Source organism: Prionailurus bengalensis, chromosome C2 (assembly GCF_016509475.1).
Source record: "Prionailurus bengalensis isolate Pbe53 chromosome C2, Fcat_Pben_1.1_paternal_pri, whole genome shotgun sequence".
Lineage (NCBI taxonomy): Eukaryota > Metazoa > Chordata > Mammalia > Carnivora > Felidae > Prionailurus > Prionailurus bengalensis.
The window spans coordinates 148,514,569-148,541,541 of NC_057350.1; the positions used below are offsets into that span (position 1 = coordinate 148,514,569).

The following is a 26,973-nucleotide window of genomic DNA, read 5'->3' on the forward strand; positions in this document are numbered from 1 at the left end:
AGGTCATGGATCTTTTTCTCCCCTGGCCCTGGGTGGAACCTCTAAGTTCCACCTCATCCTCTGAAACTCAGTTCAGCCACACTTCACAGGGGCAGACGTGGCCCCCTCCGTCCTAACGAGGAGCTCCTCGGCACCCTGGAGGCACCCGATTTGGCACGCCCCGACTGGGTTTATGCGACTGCGCATCTGCTTTCCCGCTGGAACCGGGAAGTCCAATCTCTTTCAGTAGAGGAACACGGATTATCTGGACCGGCTACTTAGAGCTCCAGGTTGATGTGGACCTAGAGGCCGCCTCTAGGCTCCGGGAGAAAGAACGCTGTGATCGATCAGTAACATCAGCTAGGAACTGAGGGGTGGGACGGAGTGGCCCTGTGCTCGTCAGCTTAGCCTCATCGAAACTCCTTCACGACAGTCCGCCGTTAGAACTCCTGTCTCCTTCGGCCTTTCGTTTCTAGAGGCTCAAAACAAGGGTTGGTTTTTATAAAAGGTGCTCAATAAAAAAAAAAAGTGTTTTTGTTTTTTTTTTTTTAATTTTTTTTTCAACGTTTATTTATTTTTGGGACAGAGAGAGACAGAGCATGAACGGAGGAGGGGCAGAGAGAGAGGGAGACACAGAATGGGAAACAGGCTCCAGGCTCTGAGCCACCAGCCCAGAGCCCGACGCGGGGCTCGAACTCCCGGACCGCGAGATCGTGACCTGGCTGAAGTCGGACACTTAACCGACTGCGCCACCCAGGTGCCCCAAAAAGTTTTTTTTAATGAATGGACAAAACAAGAAAAACGGGGACAACTTGAGCGTGCAAGGACAAAATCCAGATTTAAAATAAAAAGGACAGGTGTGCCTGAGTGGCTCCGTGGGTTCAGTGTCCGACTCTTGATTGCAGCTCAGGTCACGATCTCACAGGTCGTGGGATCGAGCTCCATGTCAGGATCTGCACTGGCAGAGCCGAGCCTGCTTGGGATTCTCTCTCTCTCTCAAAATACGTGAACTTGAAAAATAATAACAAAATGAAAAGGGCAGCCAGTCACAAAAGATCACATATTACATGGTTCCACTTACAGGAACAGGCGGATGTATGGAGACAGAAAGCAGGTTAGTGGTTGGAAGGGACTAGAATAAGGGTGACAGCTAAAGAGTATGGGGTTTCTTTTGGGGGTGATGAAAATGTTCTAACGTGGACTAACGGGGCAGTTTGGCCGAGGCCAGGTGGCAGATGGCTTTGGACTTATCGCTAGACCCCTTCCCTCGAAGAGCCCACCTGACGCCACGCCTTTCAACCATTTATTCACTGATGGCCTCTAAATGTCTGTCTCAAGCTCAGCCTTTGCCCTGTACTCCGGCTTCGTGCATCCACTGCCTGCTCACCGTCTCTCCCTGAGCTGTCTGTGGTAGAAAAACAGGTCCCCGAGAGGTCCAAATCCTAGTCCTGGGACCTGTGAGTTTTGTCACCTGCTGTGACAAAGAACAGGCCTATGTAGGGGCGCCTGGGTGGCGCAGTCAGTTAAGCGTCCAACTTCAGCCAGGTCACGATCTCGCGGTCCATGAGTTCGAGCCCCGCGTCAGGCTCTGGGCTGATGGCTCAGAGCCTGGAGCCTGTTTCCGATTCTGTGTCTCCCTTTCTCTCTGCCCCTCCCCCGTTCATGCTCTGTCTCTCTCTGTCCCCAAAATAAATAAACGTTGAAAAAAAAATTAAAAAAAAAAAAAAAAGAACAGGCCTATGTAGAGGTGATTGAGGTCCTTGAGACAAGAGAGTCCTACATTGTCCAAACGGATCCAGTATAATGACAGGAATCCCGAAAACTGGAGACTCTTCCCTGGCTGTGGTCAGAAGGAGGCGTGCCTAGGGAAGTGTGGTCAGGGAGAGAGCAGCTGCTAGCTTTGAAGACAGAGGAGCGGGCCACAAGCCAAAGAAAGCAGGCAGCCTCTAGAAGCCAGAAAAGGCAAGGAAATGGATCTCTCCTACAGCCCCCGGGAAGGGTCCCTCCTTCATTCCGTAAACGTCCGTGTCCTTCATTCCGTAAACCGGCATGTCAGGCTCTCTGTGAGGCACGGGAGAGGAATACAGAAATGGGCTTAGTCCTCTTGGAAGCTGCGGCCTTGCTGGGCAGACAGCGGTTTGCTTTGGGGTTCCCATTTGTGGGATCCAACAGTGAGCTACCGCAGGGGCCCAGGAAGCCCAGGGGAAGCAGAACGATGGTGGCAGGCAGGTAAGCAAGTGAGCACCGAAGGGAGCAGGTGGAACCAGAAGCAAAACGTGACTGGCCAGAAGTGCCTGCAGATGGAATTATTTTAGTAAGCCATGGGCAACATAAACCAGCTAAGGAGGCTCATTCAGGCAGGTAGCATTCAAGGGGGAGAAAGCTTTTATCATCTTACCTTCCCTCCTCTCAGATCCAACAGACACCTTACAAGGGCCCCACCAGCATCCTGACTCCGTGTGGCTCACCGTCCTTGCCCATCCAGACGTGAGGCCTGCAGGTGCACAGACACCTCCCAGCGCCCCACCACCCAGACGGCCCCCTGGTCTACACATCCCTCCTGTCCTCACTCTGCCATCACACTCGAGGCGCTAGGCACGTAACTGTAGGATCCTAACACTCTGCAGATTCTCCTTCTGTTCCAAACTCCTCTCACGCTTCGCCTTGTATTGAGCCACTCGCACGTTCTTCCCCAAATACCTTCTTCTCTGCTCAAAAGTCTTCAGAGCTGTCCCACTGCCCAGAGGAACCATCCAGTCAGCCCAACATTTAAGGCTCTCCTCAACCTGCCCCCTTTCTCCCTTCCCCCCCCGCTCCCCACCCTGAACTCTCTCCAGCCTAGAGCTGACAGCACCCTCACTCCGTCCTCTAGACTTACATGCCCAGTGTGGTAGCCACCAGCCACGCGTAGCTGGGTAAATCAATTAAAAATAAATACATAAAGTTTAGGGGCGTCTGGGTGGCTCAGTCGGTTGAGCGTCTGACGTCAGCTCAGGTCCATGATCTCACGGTTCGTGAGTTCGAGCCCCGCGTCGAGCTCTGTGCTGACAGCTCAAGCCTGGAGCCTGCTTCCGATTCTGGGTCTCCCTCTCTCTCTGCTGCTCCCCTGTCCATGCTGGGTCTCTGTCTCTCTCTCAAAAACAAATAAGCATTAAAAAATAGACAGATGAGGGGCGCCTGGGTGGCGCAGTCGGTTAAGCGTCCGACTTCAGCCAGGTCACGATCTCGCGGTCCGTGAGTTCAAGCCCCGCGTCGGGCTCTGGGCTGATGGCTCGGAGCCTGGAGTCTGTTTCCGATTCTGTGTCTCCCTCTCTCTCTGCCCCTCCCCCGTTCATGCTCTGTCTCTCTCTGTCCCAAAAATAAATAAACGTTGAAAAAAAAATTAAAAAAAAAAAATAGATGATAGATAAATAAGAATTTTAAATTCAGTTCCCTAAAGGCACTAGCCACACTTCAGGTTCTCACTGGCCACATGTGGCTAGTGGTTACCTTATTGGTCAGCATACAAACGTCCCATCACTGCGTGTTGTATGAGACAGTACTGCTCTCCACCTTTAATGCTCTCCCAGTTCGTTTTCCTCTACCATTTGTTACTTCTCTGCAAAAATAGCCCCATGCCAGGACACAGACTCCCATGACCCTGGGTCAGGAACAATCCCTCCCTCCTCTCAAACCCCATGGGTCAGTTTTGCCAAGGCCACTCACAGGCCACTGCCAGCCCTATCTTTCCTTAACTTCCTGGTAATCTAAAGCTCAGCGAAGAGGTCGTTTTGAAAATCCAAAATTCCTAAGGAAGCACAAAAGAACAATCTTACAAACGCGGTCACCTCAGAAATAAAATGTTGAAAGAATGATGCATTGGGGGTAACCAATAGCAACAGGATTACTCTGTACCTAAAAACTCAAAGAAAGGAATTCTGCTACCTATGATCTGTTTCTGTCGTAACCATGGATGCACATCAAGAATTCTGACCTTCTATATCCACGGTTTAAATGATTATTGATTTATGCTTTGTGCTGGGTGATGGATCTCTCCTGCTTCTGCAGACAGTAGATACCTTTATTCAGAAAGTAAACACAAGGAAACTCAGGTCGATGGCACCACGTTAGTGATGCTTTCAGACTCTCCACCGGACGCCGCTAACTGCTAGGATGGCCTTGCTGATGCCACAAGTTACGCGCGGTTATGGGCCGCCACTCCTGATGGGGACAGAAAAAAAAAAAAAAAAAGATGCAAAGCACCGAGGGTATGCAGAGCCACCGTGGGAGGAGCCCTGCGTCAGGCCTACGTAAGGCGTGTCCCCAGACCTGCAGGCTCAGCGTCACTGTGAGCTTGACGGCAAAGACTATTGACAATAAATTTCATATTAAAAAAAAAAAGAAAAAACAAAAAGGAAATGCAAAAAAAAAAAAAAAAAAGGTAACCAAGTCTAGGGACCCATCCCAGACTTATGGACTCAAACTCTGGGGACAAGCAGCCCAGATCTGTGTATGTTGGGGCTTTTTTGCTTTCATTTTTTAGTTGAAATAGAATTTATACATGGTGCAACATAGAGACCTTAGTGTATAATTCCACGAGTTATGACAAATATATCACTTTCTACCCTCGCCATCTTAACTTTTTTTTTAAGCGTACAAGGCTGTCAACCGCATTCACACTGTTGTCCAACAGCTTTCTAGAACTTTCTCATCCTCCCAAACCGAACCCCTATGCCCACTGAATGACCTCCCAGTTCCTCCCCCACACCCGCCACAGAACCTGAGTTCTGCCCAGCCTTCCAGGCGCTTCTGATGCGCTCTAGCATTTGAGAAGCGCGGCTCTAACCACTGAAGGCCACGGGGGTCGAGAGGAGCACCAGAGAAAGGCAGCAGGCACGCGAAGACTGGTAGAAGACGTACTCCTGGCCCCCCCCGCCGACCCTCCACACCGGATCCCAAGCGCCTCGTGTGGACACCGCACCGGCTTAAACGCCAGGTGATCCAAACACGGACAAGTAGACACCTGTTCTCAAACACTCGTGTAGGCGCAAGCTGAAGAAACAAAGTGTGTTTCTCAACAGGAGACCAGGTTCGGGACGTTTCACGTGACAGCCCTAAAATGGAAATGGAAAGCCATAAACTTGGATCGGAAGAGGGCGGTCCTTTCGTTGTGACTTTCCACTTCATCTGTCCATTTGAAGCATCGATGCCTCTCGTTGAGAAATTCCCGACTGACTCTTTCCAGCAGCAATTTTGGAAGGCTACGGTAACACAAAGAACACTGGAAAGAGCCAGCGGCACAGCAAACCACAGAATAGTCTTGATTTACAAGTCATTAAAAGCAAGAGGCATCTACTGTTCTTTGCAGGCAAAAACGGACTGTGTCATGAATAATGGAAAGACGCTAAGTGCATTAAGGACCTTGCTGCAGATAATGCTCTCTCCAGGCCACACAGAACGCACACTCGCCGAGGATTTCCTGCGTGCCGGGAGTACACGGTTACATCCCAGGCTTCGAGGATCTAAAACCCAGCAGATCTATGCCCTTTCACTTCAAAAGGTAATTTCTGGATTATTATTACCTGGCTCTCAAAGGAGCCGATGAGCCAGGAATTTTAGAAACAACACAAAGCTCGGGCAACTTGAGACTTTTTACTCTGCTTAAGAAGAGTTCTGATATATTTCCACGATATCCTGGTTTTTGTAAATATTAACGGACAGAAAAGCATCTGGGAGAAACAGGCTCTAATGTTTTGTACGAAAAAAACAAAACAAAGCAAAACCACCACGGCTCTTAATTCTACGATGAGGAAGCACCAACAAGGCGCTGTTAAAGCTACGATCTCTAAAATTCCACTCAATACCTTTGGGCTCAAATAGCAGGCGTTTTCTCTGCTTTTTAATTTGCACTGTGTATGTCCGTTTCTCTTAGCCACTGTGACAGAGGATATTCAAAGAAGGTTTCTCTGTGCTTGCATTCAAATGTGAATTGATACTTAGGATCTAAGAGGGTAATCGTTAACGGTTCATTTTTTTTCCCCCTATTATTCCACTGCCATAAAATCCAAATGAGGCTTACTATGTCTCCTACTTTAAAAATTGTCACATTATCACACTCTGCTGTGCCCCATTTTCAAATGCTTCGTTCGGTGGAAACTTCAAGGGGAAATTTGTGAGACAGCTGTAGTCTTCCTGGGGGACCATGAACACATGTGGGGGACCATGAACACATGTGGTGAGCACTATTAACGATCAGAACTGTGGGTTATCATAATTAGCACAAAAAGAAGACAGTGAATTTTAAGGTGTAAACGTACTCAGGGAGGACCTACAGGCTTCTCAATACTCAGTTCCTGTTTTCATTTTTTTTCTTATTTTTTTTAAGATCACTCTGATGCACAGAGTTTCCATCTCTCCAGCACAACATAACCCTATGAGGGTTCTCGAAGCCAGGTTTTGTCACTGGGGTAAATGTTTTGACAAATATTCTACCCTTGTGCAGTTAAGTCTTCAGCCCATTCGTACGGCATGATCACGAAACAAACACCCCTCTTGCAAGTTTAAAAATAACCCACCGTGGGGCGCCTGCGTGGCTCAGTCAGTTAAGCATCCTACTCTTGATTTTGGCTCAGGTCATGATCTCACGGTTCATGGGATCGAGCCCATGGTGGGCTCAGCACTGACAGTGTGGCCCCTACTTGAGATTCATTCTCTCTCTCTCTCTCTCTGCCCCTTCCCTGCTCACACACGCTCCCTCTCTCTCAAATGAATAAACTTTAAAAAAACAGTAAAATAAAAATAACCCATGGTATGTGAGATTTTGCTTGAAATTGACATTTAACTGGTAACTTTATTTTATCATGTCATCCATAATCTAAGATCTTTAGAAAAAAAAATTAACTTCTGACATTTCTTTTTGAGAAATGTCTTCTCCAACTTGAGAAGTATTCCACATAAAACTGCCTTAAAAACCGGCAACATCAGACCCTGGGTGAAAACGGAGGGTCCCAATCAGAACCACTGTCAAATGAGTCCTTACACATTTAGCCATTTGCTTCAGAGCAACAGGTAGGACCAGGGAGAAGGGAAGGGGAGGGGAGGGCTAACAAGGGCTCCGTGTAGCTGATGCTCTCCGTGAGAGGACCGCCACGGTTCTTGCCAGATGACGTTTTCAAGAAGGACAAGCATCTATCTTGGCTCATGGATATTCCCATAGTTGCTGTACCTCCCTATAAATCAGCCAACACAAACCCAGAGCAACGTACTGGCTCATCCCGGTGGTGTTCCTGGACAGCAACACATACAATCTGGGGCTTCATTTGACACTAATGCTAACTTACAAAAGGATGAGAGTCTGACTCTCAAGCTGATTCAAGAGAAGGAATCCTTCATGGGAAAAGATTCTATAGTGGTGACTCTAATCATAATTGCTATTTCTTCCTATCGCTGAAGTGCACCCAAGATGTGGACAAAATACTTGCCCCACATTATGAAGAATTGGCTTTATATAAAAGGAATGCTTGGAAAACATTAATTAAAAAGTCCACATGAATTGAAAAATGTGCAAATGCTATGAACGAGACGCTTAAAACAAGAGAAACACCGATGGCTGATCCGTGAAACATCCTCAATTTCATCCATAATTATAAAAACAGAAATAAAACAAGACACCATTTTTTTCCCAAAATTAAAAACTGGAGGAACACCTGGCCGGCTCAGTCAAGGGAGCATGTGACTCTTGATCACTGGGTGTGAGCTCGAGCCCCACGCTGGGCATACAGCTCACTTAAAGATAAATATCAAAAATAAAACTTAAATGAAAATAAAAACTGGCGAGAAAAAAGGCACTTGGTATTCATTTCTAATGGCAAAAAGACAGGAAAACAGCAGCCCTCACATGCTGCTGTGAGATTATAAATTTGGCTCCGTCTTAGGGGGCAATGTGTTGTGTTTAATTCCCACATTTGTTGACTGAATTCCACTTAAATTCCACTGCTAGACACCTGCCCTACATGAGACATAGTTGCGTAAGTGTGCAAAACATGAGCAGAACACTACCTGTAAAAGAAAAACCAGACAACCTAAACGTCTCTCCTAAGGTCTGGTTAAATAAGGCTCGGGGTCCCCGCGAATCGTGATACAATCCTAGAGTTGACTCCTCGGTAGCTGTTGAAAGGAATTCAAACAATCTATGCACTGACGTGAGAACATATTGAAGATGTACTGTTCAATTAAAAAGCCACTTTACCTGTATACGTTATCTACAGGGCCATTTCGCCGTCGTAAACATTTCTAAAAGAACATATACGTAGGTTTGCTGTGCAAACAAACTCCACAGAAGGGAGACAGCAGCCCCCTGTAGGAGGCGGCCTCGGAAGGAGGAGTTGAAATGGGGGGGCTTTTATTGCCGACTTCCTACAGGGCCTCGGCTGTATTTTTTATGCAACAATGAAGTGGGGTCACAGTCATTTTTTTTAAAGTCGTCCTCCTTCCGCTGCCTGGCTAAGAACTGTATAAAAACTGTCAGAGGTGACTTCACCGTTCCACGTCTGGTGTCATTCTGAGGCCCCTGGAAGGCAGTAGGAGTCGGTGAAGGGGTGAGGGGCAGTGGCAGACCGGCCGGAAGCAAGGCCGAAAAGGTTTCGCCGTGTACAAACAGCAAAGCCAAGGACTCTTCTCCTAAGAGCACAGCCAGCTGAGCTGACTGGTTTCCTCCAAGGGAGCAATTGAACGACTTGCTCTATTTCAAGCCAGCGATGGGAGCTCCGGTTGATGTCCGTGATATACCTAATGTACTCGGTGAGTGCCTACCAACTTACTTCCTGCGGTAGGATGATGAATGGCCCAAAGACAGCCAAGTCCTGATCCCCAGGATGGTGATTTTAGGTTATATGGCAGTAAGGGTATTGAGGTTGCTAGTCGGCTGAGCTTAAAGTAGGGAGATTTATCTTGGGTTATCTGGGCGGGCCCAATATAACCAGAAGGGTCTTTAAAAGTGGAAGAGGGACACAGAAGAGGAAGCCAGAGGTAGACATGACTATGGAAAGTCAAGGAGAAGCAACGTTCTTGGCCCATAAGAGAGAGATAGGGACCACGAGCCAAAGAGGGCAGACTCTAGAAGCTTTGGAAAAGCTAAGGAAATGGACTCTCGCCCAGAGCCTCCAGAAAGGAATGAAGTCCTGCCAACATCTTAATTTTAGACTTCCAACCTACAGAACTGTAAGATTACAAATTTGTGTCATTTAAGCTGCTAAATTTATGGCGATTTGTTACAGCAGCAACAGGAAACTAAAACAACCCACTGAGATTTCCTTTATTTCTCGACACCCCAAACTTCCTCCGGTGGGCAAGCCTGGGGTATGCTGTGAAAATCAGCCCACCCGGGCATCCGCACCTCACAGACGCCCAGTGACCTGGGCCCACACGGCCAACCGGCTGGCTGGTTTTAGGACTTATTCCAAGAGAACCCAGACAAGACCAGTAACACGACTGGCTTGATGATTATTAAATTAGTTACATCAGAGGCAGCTGTATTTGAAGAAGTTGTTCATGAAAGTCCTTTGTAAATCAAGCCTCACCATACAGATATATTTACACTCATTTAGACCGAGGCTACTCTTTTGAAAGACTAACAAAGGAGAAATGAGTGTCTCTTGAGGAACCCAGGATGGCACAGCAACACATTCTTGGGGGTTTCTCAAGACGTTTATATCCAGGGACAGGGACTGCCAAAGAACAATGGGATTAAGGGCTGATTTGCCACTGAGCACCTACTATGTGCTAGGCATTAGGCTGAACACTGAAAATATGTGATCTCATCTGATTCTGACATTTTCAGCAGGAAATGACTCCAATCATTACTACTAACACTGCCCACATCCCCCCATGGCAGCCGGTGAAGGGGATGGGTTTCAGACTGCCCTGCCACATCCTAGAGAGGCATCCTGCCACCCCTCATCAAGGACAGCAGCTTAGTGGCGCCTGGGTGGCTCAGTCCATTTAGCACCTGACTTTGGCTCAGGTCATGATCTCGTGGTTCGTGAGTTCAAGTCCCACGTCAGGCTCTGTGCTGACAGCTCAGAGGCTGGAGCCTGCTTCTGATTCTGTGTCTCCCACTCTCTCTCTCTGCCCCTCCCCCACTTGCACTCTGTCTCTCAAATATAAACAAACAAAAAAACTTAAAAAAAAAGACAGGAGCTTAAAGTGACATCTACTCTATGCCAACATGCTCAAGAGAAGGAGGAAATTTTAGCTTTACTCCTATTATCCTAGAAATGTAATCATTAACCTTACCTCCCCAAAACACCCTTGGGACTCTCCCAAACTTTTTATTCCTCTCAACAGCCAAATTATCTAAAACAGGATCCCTCACTGTCTTTATTATTTTATTTAAAAAAATTTTTTTAAGTAATCTCCATGCCCAAAGTGGGGCTTGAACCCAAGACCCTGAGATCAAAAGTCACATGTTCCACCAACTGAGCCGGCCAGGCGCCCCCCATGGCCTTTATTATGATTTTTGTACTTTATATTCTATTGACTGCCTCTTCAAGGAATCTGTGTTCTAAACGGATATAAACAAAAAACTTGCTTTTGTGGGGCAGTCACTCCGATGTTTATAAAGGCTTTCTGCTAAGGCTAGGGAAGCAACCATTGTGACACCTGTCCCTCACATCTGCAGGGCACAGGAATCTCCACTCACCTAGGTGAGGACCACTGATGTCACAGAGCAACACCTAAAATGGGTGGGTATTTTCCCATTATGGAAATTTCTAGATTTCTATATAAAAGCTGATTGTAAATAAAGTTTTCAGGGGCGTCTGGTTGGTCCAGTCGGTTAAGCATCCGACTCTCGATTCCAGTTCAGGTCATGGTCTATCTCATGGTTCATGAATTCGAGCCCCACATCGGGCTCTGCCCTGACTGCACTGAGCCTACTTGAGATTCTCTCTTCTCCCTCTCTCTCAAGTAAACTAACGAACTAACTAAATGTTTTTAGCTCTAACGATGCATCCCAGTAGAACACAAAAAGGCATGTAAATATAAAAGTGGTCCCTTCCCTGTCTCCATTTCTTTTCTCAACCCAGAACATGAAATTGGTATCCGTCTGCTGTGAGAAAACTTCACAAATCCCCAAAGGAGTCCTTTCCTCCCTGAATCGCATAATACGTTTCTTTTTTAAGTCCGAACTACAAGCTGGCCCTGCATTTTAGTACACAGGCCATTGAAAAGAAATATTTGGAATCTGAAACACATTTTCCAAAACATACCGTCGTTCGTGGAGTAAGGGCCTGGAATTCTGGAGTGACCCACGAAGCTCTTTGAAACTCGTAATGTGGCTTCAGTACTCTACATTCATTCGCTAGAACGAGTGGAGATTTAATACTTTTGCGCTACAAATTTTGAAACAACTCTAAGAGGGGCGTCTGAGTGGCTCAGTGGGTTGAGCGTCCGACTACGGCTCAGGTCATGATCTCGCGGTTTGTGAGTTTGAGCCCCGCGTCGGGCTCTGTGCTGACGGCTCGGAGTCTGGGACCCTGCTTCGGATTCTGTGTCTCCCTCTCTCTCGGCCCCTCCCCCACTCACACTCTGTCTCTCTCTCCTTCAAAAAATAAACATTAAAAAAAATAAAATAAAATAACTCTAAGAAACAAGGTTACATACATTCTTAGTTCTTTTGAAAGGAAAGAAACCCTGAGGAGATCGGAAAAAAACATGAACAGTGACGTGGGACCCGCTGAAGAGCGCCTATTAAGGCTTCACGGTTCTCCAGTATGGTGAATTCCGTTTCCGAAAAAGTTACAGTTCCCTTTCCTTCCATGTGCCCGTATTTCCGCCACGCTTCCTTTACTGATTCACAACGAGGTCACCTGCTGGGATTATCGTGGCCAACGGGGACAGCCACATGTGGCATGAGGACAGTCCAGCGTCCGCTTAGCTGGGTACAGAGCGGGTGGGGGGAATGACAGAGAAAAGGGGAGGGATGGGGGTGCCCTGGAAGACGAGAAAGAAGATGGTGGTGTCGGGGCGTCACATGACACCTGACCGCACTTGTCACCCCACAGGAGCCACCTTGTGGCCCTTGTTGCTTCAGTATCTTCAGGGGCCAAGGACAGCTACGGTCCTGAGGTGACTGGAGACGAGACGGGCAGCCACCTAGCCACTGGTGAAGTATACTCAAGCATTAGAGAAGCGGTGTTCCTGTATCCACAGAGTCTGAAAGTCGCTACGGGGACTTGGTGCCACAGCTCTCTTACTGGTGCACACACAATCGACGTTCCGCCTGCCTAGTTGCTCATGCCCATCTTCCTCACCCCAAATTTGAGAATCCACAATCTTAATTTCGCACCCAGTATGCCCCGGCACTGCACAGGCCCACGAGCCAGCCACAAAACTCAATTCAAATTGCAAAAGGGATACAGACCTCATTGATGGATGCGGGCAGAGCCCAGAGTCCATGTGAGAAAAGATTGTACTCTTTTCTTCCATAACATTCTTTCCCCAAGATCATAAATCTCTGAGCGCCGACTTTCCATCTCAGGAAAGTGAACGTCATCCCAGGGCAGCATATAAATCACCTCGAGAAGAGTTATTCATTGTGGGCAAATAAAAACGTAAGCCAGGCAGATGGTGAAAAGCTCGTTTCTCCTGGTATAATTTCATGGGAGGAGGCTGGCAAGGGGTTGTGAAACGTGGGGCCACGTTCATAAGCAGAGGAAAAAAAACACCCCCAAAACCAGAATACTAAAAAAATATCCTACCACATCATTACAAACTCTTCAACTCTTCACCTCTGGTTCAGATCTGACTTCCTCCCTTCGTGGCAAGAGCAATGAGAGGGAGGCAGAGAGAGGAGGAGGAAGAGGCGGGAAAATCCATACTAAACACTGCAGTGTTTTAAAACCATTCATTCACCAGGTTCAAAGCACTGGATCCTTCGAGGACTGCTGCGGGGTAGAACAGAGTATACCACTTGGTGCTGATTTTCTTCATATGGCTCCAGCTCACAACTGTCAAATCCAAGGCGGCTACCTCCCTTTGTGTTTATGTCACAAAGCCACACTGGCTGGGGGGGGGGGGGCGGGGAGGGGAGAGAAGGGAGGTAACACGGTGACCACTCCTAAGGCTACCCCCAAAGACCTGTTGATTCCAGTGTTGAAACCCAATGAAAGTCCTGAGACATACCCTACAAGCCCCCAAGAAGGTAGATTTGAGACCTTCCAGTATATTCCACCCCTCTCGTACAGAAGCAACACCCAGTCAAGAAAACAAAACTTTAGTATCACCCACAAAAAGCGAGAGAGGAAGAGGAAGAAGTAGGATGGAAGGATGAAAAAGTCCTTGAAAAAGCAGCATACACTGAAATGAATCTGCGGAGGAAATTACACCATCATGCCTTGTAGTAGGAGAGCTCATTAATGCCACCGGAAACCAAGCTCGAGGAGACCTTGGAAAATGCACACGGGGCTCAGGTCAGTGTGTGATGGTTATAGTTGTTGGTTTGTTAAAAGAAGAAAAAAGGGCAAAAAAAATGTGAGGTGTTTTTTTTTTGGCAAGAAAAAAGGCACTCTTAGCCACGGAAGGAACAACATACTCGAATATCACAGAAACACGTATTCGTCTTTCATGGCATCTCAGAGATCGTCAACTTTTTTTTTGTTAACGTTTATTCATTTTTGAGAGACAGAGTGAGACAGAGCACGAGCGGGGAAGGGACAGAGAGAGGGAGACACAGAATCTGAAACAGGCTCCAGAGCCTGACGCGGGGTTCGAACTCACAAACTGCGAGATCCTGACCCGAGCCGAAGCCGGACGCTCAACTGACTGAGCCACCCAGGCGCCCCTCAGAGATCGTCATTTTGACTGCTATGAGCCACAGGCAGATTTGTGGCCACATACCCCAGGACCTACATAGTCTTGGCATACCTAACCTGGAAACATCACTTCCTGGAAACATCACTTGCCTAAACACCATCTCTTCTGCTTCTAATCTCAAAATATAAAACAAATCCTAAGTATTGTGAATTATGCAAGTTGTTAAGAAGCTGAGTATCTTAGCTCAGGTTGCCATAACAAAATGCCATGAACAAGACGGTTTAGACAAGAGAGGTTTTTTTTCCCAGAAGTTTATTTAGTTACTTTGAGAGAAGCGGGGTAGAGAGAGTGGGAGGGGCAGAGAGAGGGAGAGAGAGAGAATCCCAAGCAGGTTCTGTGCTGTCAGCACAGAGCCTGATGCAAGGCTTGAACTCTCGAACCGTGAGATCATGATCTGAGTCGAAACCAAGAGTCAGACGCTTGACCAATGGAGCCACCCAGGTGCCTGAGAATTTATTTTCCTCGGAGTTCTGGAGGCTGGACGACTGAGATCAGGATACCAACATGGTTGGGTTCTGGTGAGAGGGCTCTTCCTGGTTTGCAGAAAGCCGCCTTCTCGCTCTGTCTCCACAGGGCAGAGAAAGGGGTCTCCTTCTCTTCCTTTTCTTACAAGACTACAGTCCTATTGGATTAGGGTGCTGGATTGGAGCCCCACCCTTATGACCTCACCTAACTTTAGCTGCCTCCCAAAGACACTATCTCCCTGATACGTCACATGGGGGCTGGGGCTTCAACGTATGAACTTGCAAGGGGAGGTAGGCACAATTCAGTTTATAGTACTAGGTTATAAAAATCTTCTGAACTAAGGAGTTCTCCGTTCAATGTCCAACACATAGTAACTCCATGTTTGATGAATAAACAAATAACTGAGTAGACGAATAGTTACTGTCTTAGTATATTCAGACACAGAGCAAACTTGGGAGAAGTGTGTCTGCAAAGGTAAGTAACGACCTGAATCCTTCTGATTTTTTAATGTCCTGAGGGTCAGATAGCAATCTTCTACATTTGCCCGATGGATGGACTACTTTCCTTTCAGACCAGTAGCCAGAAGAGCAGAAGAAAAAACACCCAGATGATCAAGCCACTGTGCACTCCTCCTGTCAGGATCTAAAACTGTCTTCGGTGGCTATAACAAGGGTCCCACATATAACTACCACCATCTAGTACCTTTTGCATAGGTGGTCAACGCCAATGGCTAGAAACGGACCGACGAGGAGAGCCTTCTGCCTGGAAAGGTCCAGGACACGGGCCAATAATGAATCGTTTGTCACGGCAGCCTACGTAACTCATATGCCACTCAATAAGTTAAACTTACTTCTCCCGGGGCTTCCAGAACCACCAGGAAGAGCGAGGCCTGGAACTGAGAACAAGGGAGAAGAATGCCCTTTAGTTATGAACGGTACAAATGGACCTTATCATTCACATTCCTTCGGCAAATATTTATAAAAGGTCTACTATGTGCACAGTACTTTCCTAACTGTTTTGGAATCTTCAAAGAGGCACCAGAGGTGGGGTCTACCTTCAAAGAATCTGGTCTCCAAGATGACATGGCCGGGTTAGAAAAGTCCTAGGGAAGCTGAAGATGATTTCTGCATGAAGAAAAGCTGCTCGGGGCACATGTAGGGATCCAGCAGACGCCATCGGTTACTGCCCAAAGGCAGATTCCTCTTCCAACCTTGCTTAACGGATCCAATTTTGAGATCTCTAGGACTCGAGATCCTTTGACCCAGGGAAGGCACACTCTTCCACAGCCACAGAGGCAGACTCATGATGGCTCTGAAGTAGTTCTAGAAATCCAGTTACCAACAATGTGTTCTAGGTCTTGGCGTGGGCACGTGATCCAGTTCTGGCTACCATATGACGGAAAGAGTGTATGGGGACCAGCGGCGGGGGGCTGCCCTTCCCACATCAAGAGTCTTGGAAAAGAGTAAGAGTCTTTAGAAGAGCCCCCCCCCCATCTCTTCCTACATTCTAAAGGATACTGTTGTGAGGATGTAATGCTGGGGACTGTAGTTGTCATGCAGCAATCAGGAAGTGACACGCCTAAGGATAAAAAGCCAATAGTAAGAAGAGAAGAAATCCATCCATACACACACGCACACACACACACCCTTTTAAACAGAAATAATCAGTTTTTACATGATAAAAACACCTGAAATGTACCCACTTGATAAATTTTTAGGTGTATGGTATTAGCTACATGCACATTGTTGCACAGATCTCTAGAGCATTTCCACCTTGCATGACTGAAGCTTTAAACTCTTTGAACAGCATCGCCTCAATTCTCCCTCTCTACCACCTCCCTGGCCCTGGCAACCAACAGTCTACTTTCTGTTTGACTTTGAATACTTAGATACCTCATGTAAATGCAATCATGACCAGTTTACTTCACTCAGCATCATGCGCTCAAGGTTCACCCATGTCGCAGCCAATGACAAGATTTCACTCTTTTTAAAGCCTGAATGCAAATCCATTGTGTAACCACGTTTTCTGTACTCATTCATCCACGGATGATCATTTAGGGTCGCTTCTGCCTGTTGGCTATTCTGAATTACAATAATCATCTCTTTGAGAGATTCTCTTAGATAAATACACAAAAGTGAGATGACTGAATCGTACAGTAGTTCTCGTTTTAATTTTTTCAGGAACCTCCATACTGTTTTTTTCAGAAGCCTGTGCCTTTGAGGCCATCAAACCTGGAAGTATTGATTGGCAGAATTCTTATTCTGTGAGGAGATTTTATTGATTGCTTGAGCCACTAGTTGTTCGAGTCTCTGCTATTGTAACTGAAAAGAATCCTACCAGATACAGGAGATGGTCTGGTGTGGAGGAAAGGTATTGGCTTGGGAGAGAGGAAGTCCAGATACCAATCTTGTCTCCCATGGGCCAGTTTTGTGGACTTTTGGCCAGTTAGTCAGTCACTCCATTTTGGAGAGCAGCCATCTGACCCCTAATGACTACTCTAAGATTTAGTGATTCAAAGAAAAGATTTAGAAAAAAGAGGTGTTCTACAGGATCTGGGAAGGAGATGCGATCCAACTGGTGACAGGATGGGGAGTGGGGTGGGGAGGGGAGGGGCTCGTTTTCCCCATGAACTCCCTTGTAACAAATTCTAACAAATGTGATCAACAATATTTCCCGTGTAGCGACCATTTGAAATCAAATTCAGAATTCAATAAAGCGATTTTCAATTGCCAGAAGTCAGTGATAAATGTCTCACTCCTTCATTAAATGGTTGGAATCAAATAAATGGGTGTCACATATTTTGAACAAACACGTAAGACTGAACATTTGTGTTGATTATCCAAAGGATCAAAACAATCTATTACCTTCTCTTCCAAAATCCATCACCATCCTGTGCCTGTTATATACCCTTAGTCATAAATACCTATACATTTATGTATCATGGAGGTGAAGAATCAGGAGATGATAAAACTGGGTTGAGGGGATTATACTGGCCAGGCTTCAACTTGAATGTCAGACGATTTCAAATTCACAGCATTCTGTGTTGTTAGGTGGTTCAAAAGTTCAGTGCTAAAATGACGAATCCACCAAGGGCATGGAAATTCTTCTTGAGGCAAAATTCAGCTAAATCTTTTATATCTGTCTCCTTCCTTCATTTGTAAAACAATTTCCTCCCCTCCCTTGGGGAAGTGGGGGAGAGATTATGATGTGCTTACTTAAAAATTCAATTTTGCAATTTTCTAACCAAAGCCCATTTGGCTAAATGCTCAGTACTTAGGGACATTAGAAGAAGTCTTTCTGTTAAAAAAAAAAAAAAGGCGGGGGGCACCTGGTGGCTCAATCAGTTAAGCATCCGACTTTGGCTCAAGTCACGATCTTGTAGTTCCTGCAGTTCACCGGTTCGAGCCCCACGTCGGGCTCTGGGCTGAAGCCTCGGAGCCTGGAGCCTGCTTTGGATTCTGTGTCTCCCTCTCTCTCTCTCTCCCCCTCCCCCACTCACGCTCTGTCTCTCTCTCTCTCTCTCTCTCTCTCTCAAAAATAAATAAATGTGGGGCGCCTGGGTGGCGCAGTCGGTTAAGCGTCCGACTTCAGCCAGGTCACGATCTCGCGGTCCGTGAGTTCGAGCCCCGCGTCGGGCTCTGGGCTGATGGCTCAGAGCCTGGAGCCTGCTTCCGATTCTGTGTCTCCCTCTCTCTCTGCCCCTCCCTCATTCATGCTCTGTCTCTCTCTGTCCCAAAAATAAATAAAAAACATTGAAAAAAAAATTTAAATAAATAAATAAATAAATAAATAAATAAATAAATAAATGTGAGAAAGAAAGAAAAAGAAGTCTTGTTGAACCTGCTAGATTTGGGGGGATGTAGGGTGTGCGGTCTCTTGACAGCTTTGTTGCCCTGAAGTTCAGACAATTAACCAGGCAATGTCTGTAAAGGAACAGTCAACGCAGGGGTGCACAGCAACTGACAGCGGGCTCTTGAGGCACTAGCTTAAATACCTCTGCCCAGGGTCTCCGAGAAAGAGATTAGTAGTACCGATTCTCCACCTCCTCCCTCCTGGCCAAGGGTAGGTGTCCAGACACCAAATATCTGCCTTAAATGATTAACACATGCTTCCCTGTTTCTAGTTTATCCGTGGGGGATTTAAGTTAAGTTTACCAAATGTTCTTCGATTGGTGAGTGGGAAAACCAACTCTGAATCCAATGGACACAAGTCAGCAGGAAGAAGGCGGGAAGCCCTGATTAACACGCCAACGTGCACGGCTCTCAAATGCATTACGCGAAACAAAAGAAGCCAGACTCAAAAGGGGACACACACCGTATGATTTCATTTCTGTGGATTTCCGGAAAAGGCAAAGCTACCTGGACAGAAAACAGACGAGGACTGTCCAGGGCTAGGGGGAGGGGCTAACTATGAAGAAACACAAGGGAATTTTGTCAAGTGACAGAGCTACTCTGTGTTTTAATTCTTTAAAAGTGACAAAACTGCATTTTAGAAGGGCGGCTATGGGGCCCCAGGGTGGCTCAGTCATTAAGCGTCCGACTTTGGCTCGGGTCATGATCTCACGGTTCATAGGTTCAAGCCCTGTGTCCAGCTGTCTGCTGTCGGCACAGAACCCACTTCTGATCCTCTGTCTCCCTCTCTCTCTGCCCCTCCGCTGCTCGCACGCTCTCTCTCTCTCTCTCTCAAAACTATTTCAAAAAGGGGTGGGTTTTACTATTTATGAATTACGCCTCGATAAAACTAACTTTTAAAAAAATGAAGGTTCTGGGGCGCCTGGGTGGCTCAGTCAGTTAAGCGTCCGACTTCAGCTCAGGTCACGATCTCGCGGTCCGTGAGTTCGAGCCCCGTGTTGGGCTCTGGGCTGATGGCCCGGAGCCTGGAGCCTGCTTCCGATTCTGTGTCTCCCTCTCTCTCTGCCCCTCCCCCGTTCATGCTCTGTCTCTCTCTGTCTCAAAAATAAATAAACGTTAAAAAAAAAATTAAAAGGAAAAAAAAATGAAGGTTCTGGCCCTCCAGAAAGGTAGGTCCATAGGGTCACACACACAACTGTCTCCATGTCACCCTCTGCTTTCTGATCCCCAAATGCAACTGACTGGTCTTGATCCGCAGCAGGAAACAGAAACCACACCAGGTATTTCAATCAGAAAGGGATTAGATATGGGAATTAGGTGCTTACAGAATCTCTGAGAGGAGTGGAAGAGCAAAGACCCCTTCAACTTTTATTTCAAGGACACACCATGGTAGGCGGTAGGTAGCCAAGGTCCCGATGGTGGGAAGCGGCCGCGGCTGCCACCCCAACAGCCTCTCCAGCCCAAGCAGGTGGGCCTGAGGCCCTCGGACAATGCGTCTGGCCCCCGCAACTGCCTTGGGACACACACCCCCCCATGACTTGCCCACCAGCAGCACCAGCACAAGGAACTTGGTTTCCTCTCAGGCTTCCAAGTCTCACACAAGTTCATTTATGAAGCCGATCATGCATTCGGACACCTAGCCGTACAAAATTGCGGGACATGCCGTTGTTAAGTTTCCCATCAGGAGGGCCGAGAAGGTCAATCCTGGTATCTCCCCATCACTGTTCTCCCTTACCCTACTACAAGGTATTCTTTCCCAAGACAGCACAACAAAAACCTTTTTCTAAGTTTCGATTTCAAACGGTGCGAAGGGAGTTGAAAAATCGTCTGCTAATGGGTAAAACCAAGATCCTAACTCATTTCATTATGGACGGATATTTCATTTTCACATGCAGTTAGTTCTAGCCCCAGCAGAATAAAATTTTAGTAGAGGAGAACCACAGTTCTACTCTAACTCATATATTAAATACACACTGGTCTTTCAGTTTTATTCTGCTGGGAATTGAACAGACTAAGCTTGAAAATGCATTAATTTTCCAGGTATCTATAAGTTGTTTTACAGGAAAGCCAAAATAGGGGAGGGGAGCAGAACACTTTCATAATAAGAAAGAGTGTCTGTCCCCATTCTGGGCACAGAGCTCTTAAAACTCTGATAATTCCAAGGGATGAAGGGGTGAGGAGAGTGGGGCGAGACAGAAAGGTGTCTTTTGTTATGTTAATGAATGACATTTAGAAGCCCCTAGGTAACCTAAGGAAGGACACAGTTTCCTGGGGGAACTAAAACTGATTAGAGGGGCAGAACTTTCAGTCCCACCCCCTGACATCCAGGGAAGGGAGAGGGGCCGGAGGTTGAGTTCAATCACGAACGATTTAATCAATCCCTACGTAATAAAGCTTCCATAAAACGCCAAAAGAATAGGGTTCAGAAGCTTCCGGGTTGGTGAGCACACGGAGGCGGCTAGGGAGGGCATGGAAACTCACGAGCCTTCCCCATACACCTCTTCCATCTGGTCCCGAATTACAACCTTGTATATAATAAACTGGTAAACAGTTCTCTGAGTTCTGTGAGCTGTGCTAGCAAATGATCCAAACTCACGCTGGGGTTTGTGGGAACTTCTGACCTATAGCCGGTTGGGCAGAAGCACGGGTGGCCTGGACTTGTCATCGGCTGGAGCGGTGGGGGGAGGGGGGCTGGGAGAGTCCTGGGGGGGCTGAGCCCTTAACCTGTGGGATCTGACACTCCGCCCAGGTGGATAATGTCAAGAGTTGAACTGAATGGTAGGACAGCCAGTCTGTGCCCAGTGAGAACTGGACTGAGTTAATACAATCCTGAGTTCCCCGGCGGTGACTCACATAGTAACCCTACTCTCTGTATCAAAGGGTCAGGGAAGCGTCTCATAAGGAATTTCACTTCATTTCTTCTTGGGTCAGTTCTCCCAATTGTACAAAAGGGAGGCAACAGAAACATTTTCCTTTTTTCTGACAGGAAAACTATTGGGTGGATATTGCTAGCTTCTTCAACTCTTAAGACAAAAAAAAAAAAGTGACAGAGGACAAAATAAAAATAGAAAAGGACCGTTTTGGGGCTGTGAGACTCATCTACCAGAGCTGTCGCTCGGGGGGAAAAAATGAGGAGTCTCTAACCGATGCCGTCTCAGAAAACCATCAAAACACCATCATGCTGCCATCACCCCCCCCCCCCCCCAATAAGTCCTCGCTGCTGTAGGGACATACCCAACACACCTTAGGCTGCTCGGACTGGAGTAAACGTAATACGACAACCAGAAATTAAAGATGTTTCCTAACTTAAGGGGGAAAAAGTTCTCCCTACTTCTTCTCCCTCAAAGTATTTTTAACAAGTTGAACTGGGAAGCTGGTTATTTCTCGCGGACAGCCATACACTCTTCTGCCGAGGCTAGTGATCGGTACAGCAAAGCGCACAACCATTTGAGGTAAAAAGGACAGACCTGGCTGGCCTCTCAAGAATCGGGGTTGGAGGGAGCACTGTCAGGGAAGAGCAGAAGACACAGGACGGGCAAGGTCACCAGCCCCGGTAAGTACGCTTATAGGTGATGGCTTCGGTTAGGTTTTGCCCAAGAATGCTGCTGGGAGTGAGAACCTAAAGAATTATTACTAAATATCTAATAACTTACTCGCCTACTCTTTTCATTTTTCCCTAGAGCAAGACCTCAAATATAAATATATTTATTAGGATGCGACCCCCCCCCCCCCACCCCGCAAAGGTTTGTTGAGGAGGAAATGAAGCATACTGCAGTTTTCAACCCTCCCATGCGACCCCACCCAAGGCTCTCAGAAGAACAATAGGGCAGCAGGGCTCCTACCATTTACTCAGCTGCCACCAACTTACCTTCTGAGTCACCTTCACATCAGCTGCAAGTTGATCAACCGGACTCTCATTGCACAGGTAGAGGCAAGTGCTTTCAAGAATCTCACGCCCCCTGTTCATTTCACGCCCTGCGAAGGCACCTGATAGATGCTAATGAAATATCTGTGGGCAGGCTGATCCTGCCTCTGGGAGAGCTAAGCTACCAAGTCCCTGTCAGAGAATATAATCATGTGAAGCTTGGACAACATTTCTAAACGGTATTTTTTTCTTTAATGTTTATTTTTGAGAGAGAGAGAGAGAGAGAGAGAGAGCGCGCGCGCACGCAAGCGTGAGTGAGTGGAGGAGGGGCAGAAAAAGAGGAGACACAGAATCTGAAGCAGGCGCCAGGCTCCGAGCCGACAGCACAGAGCCCGACGCGGGGCTCGAACTCACCAACTGTGAGATCATGACCTGAGCCGAAGTCGGACACTAATCGACTGAGCCACCCAGGTGCCCCGGAAAAACATGCTCCGTCAACAACCAAGACCGTTTGATCCAAGAAGCTGCCTTGGGGCTTTCAACCTCCCAAAGCAGATTTTATGAATGCCCTACAGTTTTCAGGCTACGGTGTTTTTGTCTGGAAGGAAGAACAACCCCTCACACCCGGTTCAAGTACGGCTCCGCCTAGGTCACAGGGTCACGTCAATAGGACGGGCGCATCCAAAGCCACAAACAACAAAGTTGCCTCGCGACGCAAAGTAAAATTAACAAAAGAAAATGCTGCATCTGGCTTCCTTCCGGCCGCCGCTCAGGGGTACGGTCAGTCGGGAGAGTCCTGCGGGCAGGTGACAGTCCACGAAGCCTGCCAGAGCCCGGCCGGTCGCGAGGATCTGCAGGGACTGCCCCTCCCGGACCAGGCAGGACAGCTGTCCCCCTGCAGCGGGGACCCGGCTGCAGCGCAATGCCCGGGAGTGCCAGCCACCGCCCCGGGGGGACCCCGGCCTGGTTCTGGAGCATGCAGGGCTCGAGCGTGTGAGGCAGGCGCTTAGGTTAGCACGGACCACATGAAGAAGCCATTACTCAGGGGAGCGACATAATACATTGTAACTGCTCCCATCGCATCAACGGGCATCGTTTGAATGGGCGTGTCTGAGTTTCTCCCACTTGGGAGTTAAAACGACTCCCATTTCAATGCAAACAGGAGATTCCTCGTGGGTCGGATCGCATCACACCCACTGCAGCTGCCAGACACGAGAACAGACGTGCCAGGCGCACGCCGACCCGCTTTTCCCTCTCCAGGCAACGCTTCCGTTTTATGATTTGGCTCCTCTTGAAACAAAGAGACGAGCAAGTTACAAATATGATTGCTACGTTTCGGGACAAGCGAGAACACAAGCCACGCAGGTGCCGAGAGAGAACGCACGGCTCGCTTACCTCTGGCTCTGGCTGCGGGCTCTGCTCGTCTTCGGCGGAGTTTGGTAAAATCGCCCAGGTTACGTTGGCACTGGCCGCGGGCAAAGAGCCAAGCGTCCCGTTTCTCAGCTGCTCCGCGGAATGTGACTCGGGCCCGTGCCATCCCAGGATGTTCTCTGAAAGAAAGACCCGGGATGATGCCTAGGATGTTCCAAGGCAAGCATTTACGGCTCAACAGAGACCCGTGCCCCACTGTATAAGGAGGCTGACCCGAAAGGGGCCCAGGAAGTGGCCTGTGGCAAATGTCAGTGGGCCTGTTTTGGATGAGGTACCAAGGGCCGTGCAGATCTGGATCTATTTATAAACTGGAATCTGTACAATGGCAATACCAGAGTCACCACAGGCTGGCTCTTTCCCCGTCTTTCGGGGGGGGGGGGGGGGAGCGCATTCACCAAAGCCAGATTTTTCTTAATTTTTTTAATCTTCAAAAAATATTTATAAAAAGGGGTGCCTGGGTGGCTCAGTCAGCTAAGTGTCTGACTTCCGCTCAGGTCACGATCTCACGGTCTGTGAGTTCGAGCCCCGCCTCGGACTCTGTGCCGACAGCTCAGAGCCCGGACCCTGCTTCGGATTCTGCGTCTGCCTCTCTTTCTGTCTCTCCCCTGCTCATGTTCTCTGTGTCAAAACAAAAATTAAAAAAAAAATTTTTTTTTTCATTTAAAAAATTAAAAATATATATTTATAGTGAAAAACAAGCCCAATTTGATCAGAAACGGGCTGCTCACATTGTGGCGTAAATGCCAACTGATGGGGCACCTGGGTGGCTCACTTGGTTAAGCGTCCAATTCCCGGTTTTGGTTCAGGTCGCGATCTCACAGTCGCGGAGTTCGAGCCCCTCACTGGGCTCTACCCTGACAGTGTGGAGCCTGCCTGGGATTCTCTCTCCTCCCACTCCCTGCCCCTCCCCGACTCATGCTCTCTCTTGAGTGAGCTCTCTCTCTCAAAATAAGCAAACATTAAAAAACAAATGCCAACTGACATCATGACCACGGCTCTGAAAAGGTGCCTGCATCACGTGCCCCCGCCTCTGCCAATGTCAGGAAGCCCCTAAGGACACATGTTCATTCCACTCTAGCAAGAAAGGTTTTACAAACACCATTCTCATAAAACAAAAGCATTTTTCTAATCTTCCCTCAATTCTTGGGGGAAAAACAAAGACTTTTTTTTTTTTTTTTTTTTTTTTTTTTTTAGCTCTCATACTGTTTTTTTCCGAGTCAGGTATTATTACAGACTATCTATATATGCTTACTAATGGGGACAGGAGTGATGGCAGGGAATTCCTTTTCCTCTTGGGAATAGCAATTCCACCATTCGAATAAGAAAAGATCTCGAACTCAGCTGACCCTCCCTCTGGAGGCTATGTTCTTGGTCTAAGAGCAGGTATAAGGGATGAAGAAAAGGTGGGCTGAAGCGGATCCTGCCTTATGTGCACTAGAACTCGACCTCTCAGGGTCTCAGGAGTTCCACCTGTAAGGTAATCATATCCATCGACCTTTTCATTACAGTCAGTCAAAGAAAAACCTGCAAGTATCCCAGGCTTTTAACACTGGGGAGACTCTGGCTGATGGAAACAAAGTAACAGAGGCAGATCAAAGAGCTGGATATGTGCAGCGTGCCTGTCGCTGTGTACGGGATTATCCTACACAAGCATAGTTTTGTGCAGAATTTTTTTTTTTTTTCTAACTGTCAGGTGTTCGATCACATACATACCTGTGGCTTAAAAGCCTCAAGTGGCTCCTCGCGGCAACTGGAACATAATCTAGCTGTTTGGCTTGCAAGACTGCCCAGTCTCATTTCATGTTCTCCTCGTTGCTTACTGGGCTCAAGTCAGGCCGGTAGTTTTTCCATTCCTCAAGCGAGCCAAGTTCATTACTGTCAAGAGCCTTGGCGCCTGGCGCTCCTCCCATTCAGAACACACCCCGCCCCCCCTCCAGTTCTACCTGGGGGAGAGCTCTCCTGCGTAAATCCAGGGCTTGACTCAAACATCACTTGCTCGGAGAAGCCCCCTGGGACCGCCCCAGCCAAAGCACCATCCCCAAAGCACCCCCAGTCCCGTCAGTCAGTTTACTGTCCTCACAGCACGTATCTAAACTCTCTAAGCTCACCCTGCTCATTCGTTTGTCTACTGTGTTTCTCTCCTTCCTAAAATGTCAGCACCTGAAAGGAGAGACAATATTGCCCCTGCTCGTGGCTGTGTCCCCAAAACCTAGAATATGGTCTGACACACAATATGCGGTCAATAAATACGTGCCAAATGAATGAATATTCAGAGACAGTAAATTTCAAAAGGAACGTGAGTTTCACAACCTCCTAAAAGTTAAAAAAAAAAAAAAAACAAACAAGAAATGGCAAAAAGAGAGACGGAAAGTAGAATGGACAGTGGTCGCAAGAGGAAGGGGAGTTAGTGTTTAATGGGTATGGAGTTTGTTTCACAAGATGGAGAGTTGGTTACACAACAATGTGAAAGTATTCAACACTGTGCTGAGCTAGATACTTAAAAACAGTTAAACTTGGTAAATTTTTTAGTGTGTGTGTTTTCCACATTTTTTAATGGCAAAATGGCATCTGCATATCAGTTCTTGAGGCCATTTGAAAAAAGGTGAGGCGCGCCTGGCTGGCTCAGTCAGTGGAGCATGTGACTCTTGATCTTGGGTTTTTCAGTATGAGTCCCATGGTGGGTGTAGAGATTACTTAGAAAATAAATTTTTAGGGGCACTTGGGTGGCTCAGTCAAGCATCCAACTCTTGATCTCAGCTCAGGTCATGATCTCATGGTTTGTGAGTTCAAGCCCCACGTCAGGCTCTGCACGGACAGTATGGAAACTGCTTGGATTTCTGTCTCCTTCTCTCTCTCTGTCCCTACCCCTCTCTTGCCTTCTCTCTCACTGTCTCTCTCTCTCTCTCAAAATAAATAAACTCAAAAAAAAAAAAACCCAAAAACTCCAGACTTGGGAGGAGTCCCCATAAATAATAAGATGGATGGGGATAGATGGGGCTGGGCTAAGAAAACCAACCCAAAGTTCAAGACACTAGAATCTGCCATGAGAAAGGAGGAAAGAGACTTCTTACACCCGTCTTGCCAACCAACTACTTCTCAGGGACTGAGAGCTGGATTCAGATCTTAAATACTGGGCAAGTAGCTCATAAACACAGGAGTGCTTTAAAAAAAAAATTAGGGGCTCCTGGGTGGCTCAGTCGGTTGAGCATCCAACTTCGGCTCAGGTCATGATCTTATAGTTTGTGAGTTCAAACCCTGCATCGAGCTGTGTGCTGACAGCTTGGAGCCTGGAGCCTGCTTCGGATTCTGTGTCTCCCTCTCTCTCTACCCCTCCCCCACTCACACTCTGTCTCTCTCTCTCTCTCTCTCAAAAATAAAGATTAGGGGCGCCTGGGTGGCGCAGTCGGTTAAGCGTCCGACTTCAGCCAGGTCACGATCTCGTGGTCCATGAGTTCGAGCCCCGCGTCGGGCTCTGGGCTGATGGCTCAGAGCCTGGAGCCTGTTTCCGATTCTGTGTCTCCCTCTCTCTCT

At 47.5% G+C, this 26,973-nt stretch overlaps 1 protein-coding gene across 1 annotated transcript in view; it reads right to left on the bottom strand.

Annotated features, from left to right (window-relative positions):
- The window catches only part of OSBPL10 (oxysterol binding protein like 10), a 314,732-nt gene that overhangs the window by 44,575 nt on the left and 243,184 nt on the right, over window positions 1–26,973 (bottom strand). The window contains exon 6 of the mRNA XM_043595604.1: window positions 23,407–23,561. Within this exon, the coding sequence (XP_043451539.1) occupies window positions 23,407–23,561 (155 nt within the window). The remainder of the gene's footprint in view (window positions 1–23,406; window positions 23,562–26,973) is intronic.